At 42.1% G+C, this 14,576-nt stretch overlaps 1 protein-coding gene across 1 annotated transcript in view; it reads left to right on the top strand.

The window, feature by feature from the left end:
- Positions 1 to 14,576, top strand: part of LOC124276758 — a 28,077-nt gene that overhangs the window by 4,265 nt on the left and 9,236 nt on the right. The window contains exon 2 of the mRNA XM_046712411.1: positions 2,935 to 3,076. Coding sequence (XP_046568367.1) covers positions 2,935 to 3,076 — 142 coding nt within the window. The remainder of the gene's footprint in view (positions 1 to 2,934; positions 3,077 to 14,576) is intronic.

The following is a 14,576-nucleotide window of genomic DNA, read 5'->3' as shown; positions in this document are numbered from 1 at the left end:
GTAAACACAATCGCCCAATCCTTCCGATTACACTGTCAGTATTATGATGTACATTTTGCGGATAGTTCAGATACTTTTTCATGAAACTGACCTCAGTATCTACATTTAGCCTTGTTCAATATCATATCATACGTGCATATAGGGCTTACGGTGTTTTATTCTTTGAAAGTTTTTGATTGTTTGAATAATATTTACATAAGAAATTGACGCATTTAGTGCAGTACACCATATTCTAAACCTTTACACAAGAGTTAGAAGATCAAACGTAGCCATAACTGCAATTACTTAGTTCCTATGATGTACAATATTCAATGCATTTGAACTAATATTGCAGTTTCACATGAACAGGTTAAAGAACGGCGATTTGATTAAACCTTATAAGTAAAACTGATAATATTTAATGAAAATGATTTATGTATGTTATATAATGTAACATGTGTTATATTTGGGATTACACTTTCTTAGTAAAGTACAATTCTAGAACTTTTTGAGTTGAGCCCCATCCGGGATTCGAACTCACACCCATGTTATATAATGTATATGCACACAAATTTAAAGGAATTGTCTCGTTCACTGCACATTTTTGTGTCGTTTGATAGAGAAAACAATGATATAAATTGATTGGCTAGGTGCGCGATTGTCGGAAACGTTTTATGATTCACTATCATTGTTTTCGATAATATAATCAATTCATATTCGATTTAAAAATATTGTGATGACAGGATATCAAACTCTAACTATATTTATACGAAAATTGTTTAAAAATGTATAAAGCATGTCATGTCTTAATTTGGACAAATCTTACATCCATATTCTAACATATAGTACGTACTAGTTCCATATATATAGCTATCTGTTTGCATCTTCCATTGCATACTTATGAAGAGAACTAGCTACATAATCATAAATAAATAAAATTCTTATCCTAAAAATATATTCAGGTGTTTTAAAATGTTATCTTTCATTTACGTTAAATTAATGCCAAACAGGTGAGCGTGTTGCTCACAAAAAGATACTTAGTCAAATTGTCTAATTGACACTATTTAAACGGAAAAATCAGTCATTTTATGTTTTGTCTAAAGAGTGTTAATTCTGACAAAGAAGCCGAGACCTTTTATACAATTAATGGAAATTAAGTGAGATATATACTAATCAGCATACCGATGTCTTCTTTTTCCGACGTCGTAAAATGCACAAAACAAGCAATGACGTCAACTAAAATGTTGTATTATTTTCAGCAATTTCATTACATTTGAAGATATGGCTAGTACTCTGGTAATAACGATGCAAAATTAGTCAAAATCTACACAAACAGGAGAATATGTGAATCTAAGAACTAACTTATATATCGGATAGGGCCATCCAAATCGCTATTACGTGCTTTCACATCTAGTACGTTGTCATCTTTTCTTATAAATTGAGTAACTACCAAAGCGTATCCCCTCTTATTGGGGAACTTTGAATTGGAATAGGCTGGTTCACCGTCAACAAAAGATAACGAAAATATAGCGTCCGCATCCACAACAAATACTCTCCATGTGATCTGAGTTACATTGACCTAGTTTTAATAATAACGGAGTTATGCCCCTTATCATTATACGCGTATGACCTCTCTGACGTCGTTTGACGTCGTGGAAGAAAATCCATTTTTGACATTTATTGCGAGTCATTTTTAATGTTGAGCGCATAATGTTATGCATAAGCACATAAATCCAATTCATATACACTTATGTCGTTCAGATATTGGACATTTACTATTCTACATTTCTGTGTAATTTTATAGCCGTACGTAGATCCAGGACCACGCGAGTGCAATTCTCGCACAATGTTCACTTTTCAAAAGGTATGAAAATGTGCGCCTGAAAAAAAACTCGGCATCAAGGGGGTTAAGAAAATTCTAAGAAGTTTAGTGAATCCGGCCCCAGATCATTATCATTTGCAGAAGCCCTAGGTATGTTAACTCCCCTATTCCGATAAAATGGATGGAATTTGTGTTGAAAAAGACAAAACCGTATCATAAATTTAATTGTAGTTTATTTCAAACAACTCGCAACGGGATTTTGACCCAACACTGTTAGATCATGTAACAAGATTATGACGTCATTATGGAGAGCATGACGTCACCTGATGTGACATCATTTGACAACACCTGATAATGGCCCGTCGTTGAGGAATCAGCGGGCCATTGTCATTTGCAGCAGCCCGCTCATTTCTGATAACCAGAGGGCGGTTTCATGATAATTCCGTCCATTTTAACTATAACACAATGATTTATTCATCATTTTCAGATCTAGTCAGTGTGCACATAATAAACGTGTTTAAGTTTGAAAAGTGAACTACTTTTTCTGGTGATTGTGTAAGTTCAAGGAATGATGTGATTAACCTTTGACCAAGAGGAACTTTGACCTGGTTTAAATAATGAATTTCTTTCAAAAAACAAACAAAAACAAACGGCGTAAAAAGAGTTGAATTAGATTGGGGATAACTGTACTGTGTTTGACGAATTAGGGACGTATACCGGTGGTTATATTAGTAAATTAAATTTAACGCGGAGCCGATATAACGTTAAATTTGCGACTGTATAACCAATTCGAGTACAGTAATCACCCCAAGTTACCCCCATTGTAAAAATCAGCGATCATGCTTGAAATCTTGAAATACGTAGTCTATGTAAAAATGAATTATGTCTCTCTTTTTTTAGAACATATGACTACAAGCACCAAAAGCCCTTCACCTCATATATTTTTACTTCGAGATTCTTCTTTACGTCAATTATTTCTTGGCATGTTTAAGTTTATATTTTTACGTTTTAAAATAACTTGTCCAAGCGAGAAAAACGGAGAATTGAAATAGCGAAAAAATATCAGAATAAAATAAATGTGACGGATATAGTGTCATACATACATTTATTTCCTTACTCTTATTTCCTCAAAGGTACAGTGGTGACGACACATGCAACGTTACCAACAACAGAGGCGTCACCTTCAGAGCCAAAGACGGATCTTGTTGTGATCATCATACCTATAATCGCCATCATCATCATACTTTGTCTGGTGGCTGTGGTGGTCTACATAATGTAAGTGTACCGCTGACACAACTACTCATTCATCGTACTCTGTCTGGTCATAGTGGCTTTGGTGGTTTACATGGTGTAAGTGTACCGCTGACGCAACTACTCATTCATCATACTCTGTCTGGTCATAGTGGCTGTGGTGATCTGCATGGTGTAAGTGTACCGCTGACACAACTACTCATTCATCATACTCTGTCTGGTCATAGTGGCTGTGGTGGTCTATATAATGTAAGTGTACAGCTGACACAACTACTCATTCATCATACTCTGTCTGGTCTTAGTGGCTGTTGTGGTCTTCATCGTGTAAGTGTACAGCTGACACAACTACTCATTCATCGTCCTCTGTCGGGTCATAGTGGCTGTGGTGAACTGCATGGTGTAAGTGTACAGCTGACACAACTACTCTTTCATCATACTCTGTCTGGTCATAGTAGCTGTGGTGGTCTGCATGGTGTAAGTGTACAGCTGACACAACTACTCATTCATCATACTCTGTCTGGTCATAGTGACTCTGGTGGTCTGCATGGTGTAAGACTACAGTTGACACAACTACTCATTCATCATACTCCGTCTGTTCACAGTGGCTGTGGTGGTCTACATGGTGTAAGTGTACAGCTGACACAACTACTCATTCATCATACTCTGTCTGGTCATAGTGGCTGTGGTTGTCTACATAATGTAAGTGTACAGCTGACACAACTACTCATTCATCATACTCTGTCTGGTCACAGTGACTGTGGTGGTCTACATGGTGCAAGTGTACAGCTGCCACAACTACTCATTCATCATACTCTGTCTGGTCACAGTGACTGTGGTGGTCTGCATGGTGTAAGTGTACAGCTGACACAACTACTCATTCATCATACTCCGTCTGGTCACAGTGACTGTGGTGCTCTGCATGGGGTAAGTGTACAGCTGAAACAACTACTTATTGATCATACTCTGTCTGGTCATAGTGGCTGTGGTTGTCTACATAACGTAAGTGTACAGCTGACACAACTACTCATTCATCATACTCCGTCTGGTCACAGTGACTGTGGTGATCTGCATGGGGTAAGTGTACAGCTGACACAACTACTCATTCATCATAATCTGTCTGGTCATAGAGGCTGTGGTGATCTGCACGGGGTAAGTGTACCGCTGAAACAACTACTCATTCATCATACTCTGTCTGGTCATAGTGACTGTGGTGGTCTGCATGGTGTAAGTGTACAGCTGACACAACTACTCATTCATCATACTCTGTTTGGTCATAGTGGCTGTGGTGGTCTACATAGTGTAAGTGTACAGGTGACACAACTACTCATTCATCATACTCTGTCTGGTCATAGTGGCTGTGGTGGTCTGCAAAGTGTAAGTGTACAGCTGTTACAACTACTCATTCATCGTACTCTGTCTGGTCAGAGTTGCTGTGATGGTCTACATGGTGTAAGTGTACAGCTGACACAACTAGTCATTCATCATACTCTGTCTGGTCATAGTGGCTGTTGTGGTCTTCATGGTGTAAGTGTACAGCTGACACAACTACTCATTCATCATATTCTGTCTGGTCATAGTGGCTGTGGTGGTCTGCATGGTGTCAGACTACAGTTGACACAACTACTCTTTCATCATATTCTATCTGGTCATAGTGACTGTGGTGGTCTGCATGGTGTAAGTGTACCGCTGACACAACTACTCATTCCTCATACTCTGTCTGGTCACAGTGACTGTTGTGGTCTACATGGTGTAAGGGTACAGCTGGCACAACTACTCATTCATCATACTATGTCTCGTCATAGTGCTGTGGTTGTCTACATGGTGTAATTGTTCAACTGACACACCTTCTAATTCATCATCCTCTGTCTTGTCATAGGGACTGTGGTAGTCTGCATGATGTAAGTGTACAGCTGATACAACTACTCATTCATCATACTCTGTCTGGTCAGAGTTGCTGTGATGGTTTACATAGTGTAAGTGTACAGCTGACACAACTACTCATTCATCATCCTCTTTCTGATCATAGTGGCTGTGGTGATCTGCATGGTGTAAGTGTACAGCTGACACAACTGCCCATTCATCATACTCTGTCTGGTCACAGTAGCTGTGGTGATCTACATGGTGTAAGTGTACAACTGACACAACTACTCATTCATCATACTCTGTCTGGTCATCGTGACTGTGGTGGTCTGCATGGTGTAAGACTACAGTTGACACAACTACTCTTTCATCATACTCTATCTGGTCATAGTGACTGTGGTGGTCTGCATGGTGTAAGTGTACAGCTGATACAACTTCTCATTCATCATACTCTGTCTGGTCACAGTAGCTGTGGTGATCTACATGGTGTAAGTGTACAGCTGACACAACTAGTCATTGATCATACTCTGTCTGGTCATAGTGGCTGTGGTGATCTGCATGGTGTAAGGGTACAGCTGACACAACTACTAATTCATCATACTCTGTCTGGTCTCAGTGGCTGTGGTTGTCTACATAATGTAAGTGTACAGCTGACACAACTACTCATTCCTCATACTCTGTCTCGTAAGAGTTCCTGTGGTGATCTACATGGAGTAAGTGTACAGCTGACACAACTACTCATTCATCATACCCTGTCTGGTCATAGTGGCTGTAGTTTTCTACATGGTGTAAGTATACCGCTGAGAAAACTTCTCATTCATCATACTCTGTCTGGTCACAGTGACTGTGGTGGTCTACATGGTGCAAGTGTACAGCTGCCACAACTACTCATTCATCATACTCTGTCTGGTCATAGTGGCTGTGGTGGTCTGCATGGTGTAAGTGTACAGATGACACCACTACTGATTCATCATCCTCTGTCTGGTCATAGTGGCTGTGGTGGTCTACATGGTGTAAGTGAACCGCTGACACAACTACTCATTCATCATACTCTGTCTGGTCACAGTGGCTGTGGTGGTCTATATAATGTAAGTGTACAGCTGACACAACTACTCATTCATCATACTCTGTCTGGTCATAGTGGCTGTTGTGGTCTTCATGGTGTAAGTGTACAGCTGACACAACTTCTCATTCATCATACTCTGTCTGGTCATAGTGGCTGTGGTGGTCTGCATGGTGTAAGTGTACAGCTGACACAACTACTCATTCATCATACTCTGTCTGGTCATAGTGGCTGTGGTGGTCTGCATGGTGTCAGACTACAGTTGACACAACTACTCTTTCATCATATTCTATCTGGTCATAGTGACTGTGGTGGTCTGCATGGTGTAAGGGTACAGCTGACACAACTACTCATTCATCATACTATGTCTCGTCATAGTGCTGTGGTTGTCTACATGGTGTAATTGTTCAACTGACACACCTTCTAATTCATCATCCTCTGTCTTGTCATAGGGACTGTGGTAGTCTACATGGTGTAAGTGTACAGCTGATACAACTACTCATTCATCATCCTCTGTCTGGTCAGAGTTGCTGTGATGGTTTACATAGTGTAAGTGTACAGCTGACACAACTACTCATTCATCATCCTCTTTCTGATCATAGTGGCTGTGGTGATCTGCATGGTGTAAGTGTACAGCTGACACAACTGCCCATTCATCATACTCTGTCTGGTCACAGTAGCTGTGGTGATCTACATGGTGTAAGTGTACAGCTGACACAACTAGTCATTGATCATACTCTGTCTGGTCATAGTGGCTGTGGTGATCTGCATGGTGTAAGGGTACAGCTGATACAACTACTAATTCATCATACTCTGTCTGGTCTCAGTGGCTGTGGTTGTCTACATAATGTAAGTGTACAGCTGACACAACTACTCATTCCTCATACTCTGTCTCGTAAGAGTTCCTGTGGTGATCTACATGGAGTAAGTGTACAGCTGACACAACTACTCATTCATCATACTCTGTCTGGTCATATTGGCTGTGGTAGACTGCATGATGTAAGTGGACCGCTCACACAACTACTCATTCATCATACTCTGTCTAGTCACTGCGGCTGTTGTAGTCTTCATGATGTAAGTGTACAGCTGAAACAACTACTCATTCACCATCCTCTGTCTGGTCAGAGTTCCTGTGGTGGTCTACATAATGTAAGTGTACAGCTGAAACAACTAATCATTCATCATACTCTGTCTGATGAAAGTGACTGTGGTTGTCTGCATGGTATAAGTATACAGCTGACACAACTACTCATTCATCATACCCTGTCTGGTCATAGTGGCTGTAGTTTTCTACATGGTGTAAGTATACCGCTGAGAAAACTTCTCATTCATCATACTCTGTCTGGTCACAGTGACTGTGGTGGTCTACATGGTGCAAGTGTACAGCTGCCACAACTACTCATTCATCATACTCTGTCTGGTCATAGTGGCTGTGGTGGTCTGCATGGTGTAAGTGTACAGATGACACCACTACTGATTCATCATCCTCTGTCTGGTCATAGTGGCTGTGGTGGTCTACATGGTGTAAGTGAACCGCTGACACAACTACTCATTCATCATACTCTGTCTGGTCACAGTGGCTGTGGTGGTCTATATAATGTAAGTGTACAGCTGACACAACTACTCATTCATCATACTCTGTCTGGTCTTAGTGGCTGTTGTGGTCTTCATCGTGTAAGAGTGCAGTTGACACAACTACTCATTCATCGTCTTCTGTCGGGTCATAGTGACTGTGGTGATCTGCATGGTGTAAGACTACAGTTGTCACAACTACTCATTCATCATACTCTGTCTGGTCAGGGTTGTTGTGATGGTCTACATGGTATAAGTATACAGCTGACACAACTACTCATTCATCATACTCTGTCTGGTCACAGTGACTGTGGTGGTCTGCATGGTGTAAGTGTACAGCTGACACAACTACTCATTCATCATACTCTGTCTGGTCATAGAGGCTGTGGTGATCTGCAAGGGGTAAGTGTACAGCTGAAACAACTACTTATTGATCATACTCTGTCTGGTCATAGTGGCTGTGGTTGTCTACATAACGTAAGTGTACAGCTGACACAACTACTCATTCATCATACTCCGTCTGGTCATAGAGGCTGTGGTGATCTGCATGGTGTAAGTGTACAGCTGAAACAACTACTCATTCATCATACTCTGTCTGGTCATAGTGACTGTGGTGGTCTGCATGGTGTAAGTGTACAGCTGACACAACTACTCATTCATCATACTCTGTTTGGTCATAGTGGCTGTGGTGGTCTACATAGTGTAAGTGTACAGGTGACACAACTACTCATTCATCATACTCTGTCTGGTCATAGAGGCTGTGGTGATCTGCATGGTGTAAGTGTACAGCTGAAACAACTACTCATTCATCATACTCTGTCTGGTCATAGTGACTGTGGTGGTCTGCATGGTGTAAGTGTACAGCTGACATAACTACTCATTCATCATACTCTGTTTGGTCATAGTGGCTGTGGTGGTCTACATAGTGTAAGTGTACAGGTGACACAACTACTCATTCATCATACTCTGTCTGGTCTTAGTGGCTGTTGTGGTCTTCATCGTGTAAGAGTGCAGTTGACACAACTACTCATTCATCGTCTTCTGTCGGGTCATAGTGACTGTGGTGATCTGCATGGTGTAAGACTACAGTTGTCACAACTACTCATTCATCATACTCTGTCTGGTCAGGGTTGTTGTGATGGTCTACATGGTATAAGTATACAGCTGACATAACTACTCATTCATCATACTCTGTTTGGTCATAGTGGCTGTGGTGGTCTACATAGTGTAAGTGTACAGGTGACACAACTACTCATTCATCATACTCTGTCTGGTCATAGTGGCTGTGGTGGTCTGCAAAGTGTAAGTGTACAGCTGTTACAACTACTCATTCATCATACTCTGTCTGGTCATAGTGGCTGTTGTGGTCTTCATGGTGTAAGTGTACAGCTGACACAACTACTCATTCATCATATTCTGTCTGGTCATAGTGGCTGTGGTGGTCTGCATGGTGTAAGTGTACAGCTGACACAACTACTCATTCATCATATTCTGTCTGGTCATAGTGGCTGTGGTGGTCTGCATGGTGTCAGACTACAGTTGACACAACTACTCTTTCATCATATTCTATCTGGTCATAGTGACTGTGGTGGTCTGCATGGTGTAAGGGTGCAGCTGACACAACTACTCATTCATCATACTATGTCTCGTCATAGTGCTGTGGTTGTCTACATGGTGTAATTGTTCAACTGACACACCTTCTAATTCATCATCCTCTGTCTTGTCATAGGGACTGTGGTAGTCTGCATGGTGTAAGTGTACAGCTGATACAACTACTCATTCATCATGCTCTGTCTGGTCAGAGTTGCTGTGATGGTTTACATAGTGTAAGTGTACAGCTGACACAACTACTCATTCATCATCCTCTTTCTGATCATAGTGGCTGTGGTGATCTGCATGGTGTAAGTGTACAGCTGACACAACTGCCCATTCATCATACTCTGTCTGGTCACAGTAGCTGTTGTGATCTACATGGTGTAAGTGTACAACTGACACAACTACTCATTCATCATACTCTGTCTGGTCATCGTGACTGTAGTTTTCTACATGGTGTAAGTATACCGCTGAGAAAACTTCTCATTCATCATACTCTGTCTGGTCACAGTGACTGTGGTGGTCTACATGGTGCAAGTGTACAGCTGCCACAACTACTCATTCATCATACTCTGTCTGGTCATAGTGGCTGTGGTGGTCTGCATGGTGTAAGTGTACAGATGACACCACTACTGATTCATCATCCTCTGTCTGGTCATAGTGGCTGTGGTGGTCTACATGGTGTAAGTGAACCGCTGACACAACTACTCATTCATCATACTCTGTATGGTCACAGTGGCTGTGGTGGTCTATATAATGTAAGTGTACAGCTGACACAACTACTCATTCATCATACTCTGTCTGGTCTTAGTGGCTGTTGTGGTCTTCATCGTGTAAGAGTGCAGTTGACACAACTACTCATTCATCGTCTTCTGTCGGGTCATAGTGACTGTGGTGATCTGCATGGTGTAAGACTACAGTTGTCACAACTACTCATTCATCATACTCTGTCTGGTCAGGGTTGTTGTGATGGTCTACATGGTATAAGTATACAGCTGACACAACTACTCATTCATCATACTCTGTCTGGTCACAGTGACTGTGGTGGTCTGCATGGTGTAAGTGTACAGCTGACACAACTACTCATTCATCATACTCTGTCTGGTCATAGAGGCTGTGGTGATCTGCAAGGGGTAAGTGTACAGCTGAAACAACTACTTATTGATCATACTCTGTTTGGTCATAGTGGCTGTGGTTGTCTACATAACGTAAGTGTACAGCTGACACAACTACTCATTCATCATACTCCGTCTGGTCACAGTGACTGTGGTGATCTGCATGGGGTAAGTGTACAGCTGACACAACTACTCATTCATCATACTCTGTCTGGTCATAGAGGCTGTGGTGATCTGCATGGTGTAAGTGTACAGCTGAAACAACTACTCATTCATCATACTCTGTCTGGTCATAGTGACTGTGGTGGTCTGCATGGTGTAAGTGTACAGCTGACACAACTACTCATTCATCATACTCTGTTTGGTCATAGTGGCTGTGGTGGTCTACATAGTGTAAGTGTACAGGTGACACAACTACTCATTCATCATACTCTGTCTGGTCATAGTCGCTGTGGTGGTCTGCAAAGTGTAAGTGTACAGCTGTTACAACTACTCATTCATCGTACTCTGTCTGGTCAGAGTTGCTGTGATGGTTTACATGGTGTAAGTGTACAGCTGACACAACTACTCATTCATCATACTCTGTCTGGTCATAGTGGCTGTTGTGGTCTTCATGGTGTAAGTGTACAGCTGACACAACTACTCATTCATCATATTCTGTCTGGTCATAGTGGCTGTGGTGGTCTGCATGGTGTAAGTGTACAGCTGACACAATTACTCATTCATCATATTCTGTCTGGTCATAGTGGCTGTGGTGGTCTGCATGGTGTCAGACTACAGTTGACACAACTACTCTTTCATCATATTCTATCTGGTCATAGTGACTGTGGTGGTCTGCATGGTGTAAGGGTACAGCTGACACAACTACTCATTCATCATACTATGTCTCGTCATAGTGCTGTGGTTGTCTACATGGTGTAATTGTTCAACTGACACACCTTCTAATTCATCATCCTCTGTCTTGTCATAGGGACTGTGGTAGTCTGCATGGTGTAAGTGTACAGCTGATACAACTACTCATTCATCATGCTCTGTCTGGTCAGAGTTGCTGTGATGGTTTACATAGTGTAAGTGTACAGCTGACACAACTACTCATTCATCATCCTCTTTCTGATCATAGTGGCTGTGGTGATCTGCATGGTGTAAGTGTACAGCTGACACAACTGCCCATTCATCATACTCTGTCTGGTCACAGTAGCTGTGGTGATCTACATGGTGTAAGTGTACAACTGACACAACTACTCATTCATCATACTCTGTCTGGTCATCGTGACTGTGGTGGTGTGCATGGTGTAAGACTACAGTTGACACAACTACTCTTTCATCATACTCTATCTGGTCATAGTGACTGTGGTGGTCTGCATGGTGTAAGTGTACAGCTGATACAACTACTCATTCATCATACTCTGTCTGGTCACAGTAGCTGTGGTGATCTACATGGTGTAAGTGTACAGCTGACACCACTACTGATTCATCATACTCTGTCTGGTCACAGTGGCTGTGGTGGTCTACATGGTGTAAGTGAACCGCTGACACAACTACTCATTCATCATACTCTGTCTGGTCACAGTGGCTGTGGTGGTCTATATAATGTAAGTGTACAGCTGACACAACTACTCATTCATCATACTCTGTCTGGTCTTAGTGGCTGTTGTGGTCTTCATCGTGTAAGAGTGCAGTTGACACAACTACTCATTCATCGTCTTCTGTCGGGTCATAGTGACTGTGGTGATCTGCATGGTGTAAGACTACAGTTGTCACAACTACTCATTCATCATACTCTGTCTGGTCAGGGTTGTTGTGATGGTCTACATGGTATAAGTATACAGCTGACACAACTACTCATTCATCATACTCTGTCTGGTCACAGTGACTGTGGTGGTCTGCATGGTGTAAGTGTACAGCTGACACAACTACTCATTCATCATACTCTGTCTGGTCATAGAGGCTGTGGTGATCTGCAAGGGGTAAGTGTACAGCTGAAACAACTACTTATTGATCATACTCTGTCTGGTCATAGTGGCTGTGGTTGTCTACATAACGTAAGTGTACAGCTGACACAACTACTCATTCATCATACTCCGTCTGGTCACAGTGACTGTGGTGATCTGCATGGGGTAAGTGTACAGCTGACACAACTACTCATTCATCATACTCTGTTTGGTCATAGTGGCTGTGGTGGTCTACATAGTGTAAGTGTACAGGTGACACAACTACTCATTCATCATACTCTGTCTGGTCATAGTCGCTGTGGTGGTCTGCAAAGTGTAAGTGTACAGATGTTACAACTACTCATTCATCGTACTCTGTCTGGTCAGAGTTGCTGTGATGGTCTACATGGTGTAAGTGTACAGCTGACACAACTACTCATTCATCATACTCTGTCTGGTCATAGTGGCTGTTGTGGTCTTCATGGTGTAAGTGTACAGCTGACACAGCTACTCATTCATCATATTCTGTCTGGTCATAGTGGCTGTGGTGGTCTGCATGGTGTAAGTGTACAGCTGACACAACTACTCATTCATCATATTCTGTCTGGTCATAGTGGCTGTGGTGGTCTGCATGGTGTCAGACTACAGTTGACACAACTACTCTTTCATCATATTCTATCAGGTCATAGTGACTGTGGTGGTCTGCATGGTGTAAGGGTACAGCTGACACAACTACTCATTCATCATACTATGTCTCGTCATAGTGCTGTGGTTGTCTACATGGTGTAATTGTTCAACTGACACACCTTCTAATTCATCATCCTCTGTCTTGTCATAGTGGCTGTTGTGGTCTTCATGGTGTAAGTGTACAGCTGACACAACTACTCATTCATCATATTCTGTCTGGTCATAGTGGCTGTGGTGGTCTGCATGGTGTAAGTGTACAGCTGACACAATTACTCATTCATCATATTCTGTCTGGTCATAGTGGCTGTGGTGGTCTGCATGGTGTCAGACTACAGTTGACACAACTACTCTTTCATCATATTCTATCTGGTCATAGTGACTGTGGTGGTCTGCATGGTGTAAGGGTACAGCTGACACAACTACTCATTCATCATACTATGTCTCGTCATAGTGCTGTGGTTGTCTACATGGTGTAATTGTTCAACTGACACACCTTCTAATTCATCATCCTCTGTCTTGTCATAGGGACTGTGGTAGTCTGCATGGTGTAAGTGTACAGCTGATACAACTACTCATTCATCATGCTCTGTCTGGTCAGAGTTGCTGTGATGGTTTACATAGTGTAAGTGTACAGCTGACACAACTACTCATTCATCATCCTCTTTCTGATCATAGTGGCTGTGGTGATCTGCATGGTGTAAGTGTACAGCTGACACAACTGCCCATTCATCATACTCTGTCTGGTCACAGTAGCTGTGGTGATCTACATGGTGTAAGTGTACAACTGACACAACTACTCATTCATCATACTCTGTCTGGTCATCGTGACTGTGGTGGTGTGCATGGTGTAAGACTACAGTTGACACAACTACTCTTTCATCATACTCTATCTGGTCATAGTGACTGTGGTGGTCTGCATGGTGTAAGTGTACAGCTGATACAACTACTCATTCATCATACTCTGTCTGGTCACAGTAGCTGTGGTGATCTACATGGTGTAAGTGTACAGCTGACACCACTACTGATTCATCATACTCTGTCTGGTCACAGTGGCTGTGGTGGTCTACATGGTGTAAGTGAACCGCTGACACAACTACTCATTCATCATACTCTGTCTGGTCACAGTGGCTGTGGTGGTCTATATAATGTAAGTGTACAGCTGACACAACTACTCATTCATCATACTCTGTCTGGTCTTAGTGGCTGTTGTGGTCTTCATCGTGTAAGAGTGCAGTTGACACAACTACTCATTCATCGTCTTCTGTCGGGTCATAGTGACTGTGGTGATCTGCATGGTGTAAGACTACAGTTGTCACAACTACTCATTCATCATACTCTGTCTGGTCAGGGTTGTTGTGATGGTCTACATGGTATAAGTATACAGCTGACACAACTACTCATTCATCATACTCTGTCTGGTCACAGTGACTGTGGTGGTCTGCATGGTGTAAGTGTACAGCTGACACAACTACTCATTCATCATACTCTGTCTGGTCATAGAGGCTGTGGTGATCTGCAAGGGGTAAGTGTACAGCTGAAACAACTACTTATTGATCATACTCTGTCTGGTCATAGTGGCTGTGGTTGTCTACATAACGTAAGTGTACAGCTGACACAACTACTCATTCATCATACTCCGTCTGGTCACAGTGACTGTGGTGATCTGCATGGGGTAAGTGTACAGCTGACACAACTACTCATTC

This window comes from Haliotis rubra, unplaced genomic scaffold, assembly GCF_003918875.1.
Source record: "Haliotis rubra isolate DU_JTF1 unplaced genomic scaffold, ASM391887v1 Scf2128, whole genome shotgun sequence".
Lineage (NCBI taxonomy): Eukaryota > Metazoa > Mollusca > Gastropoda > Lepetellida > Haliotidae > Haliotis > Haliotis rubra.
This window is presented reverse-complemented; position numbering and strand designations above follow the sequence as displayed.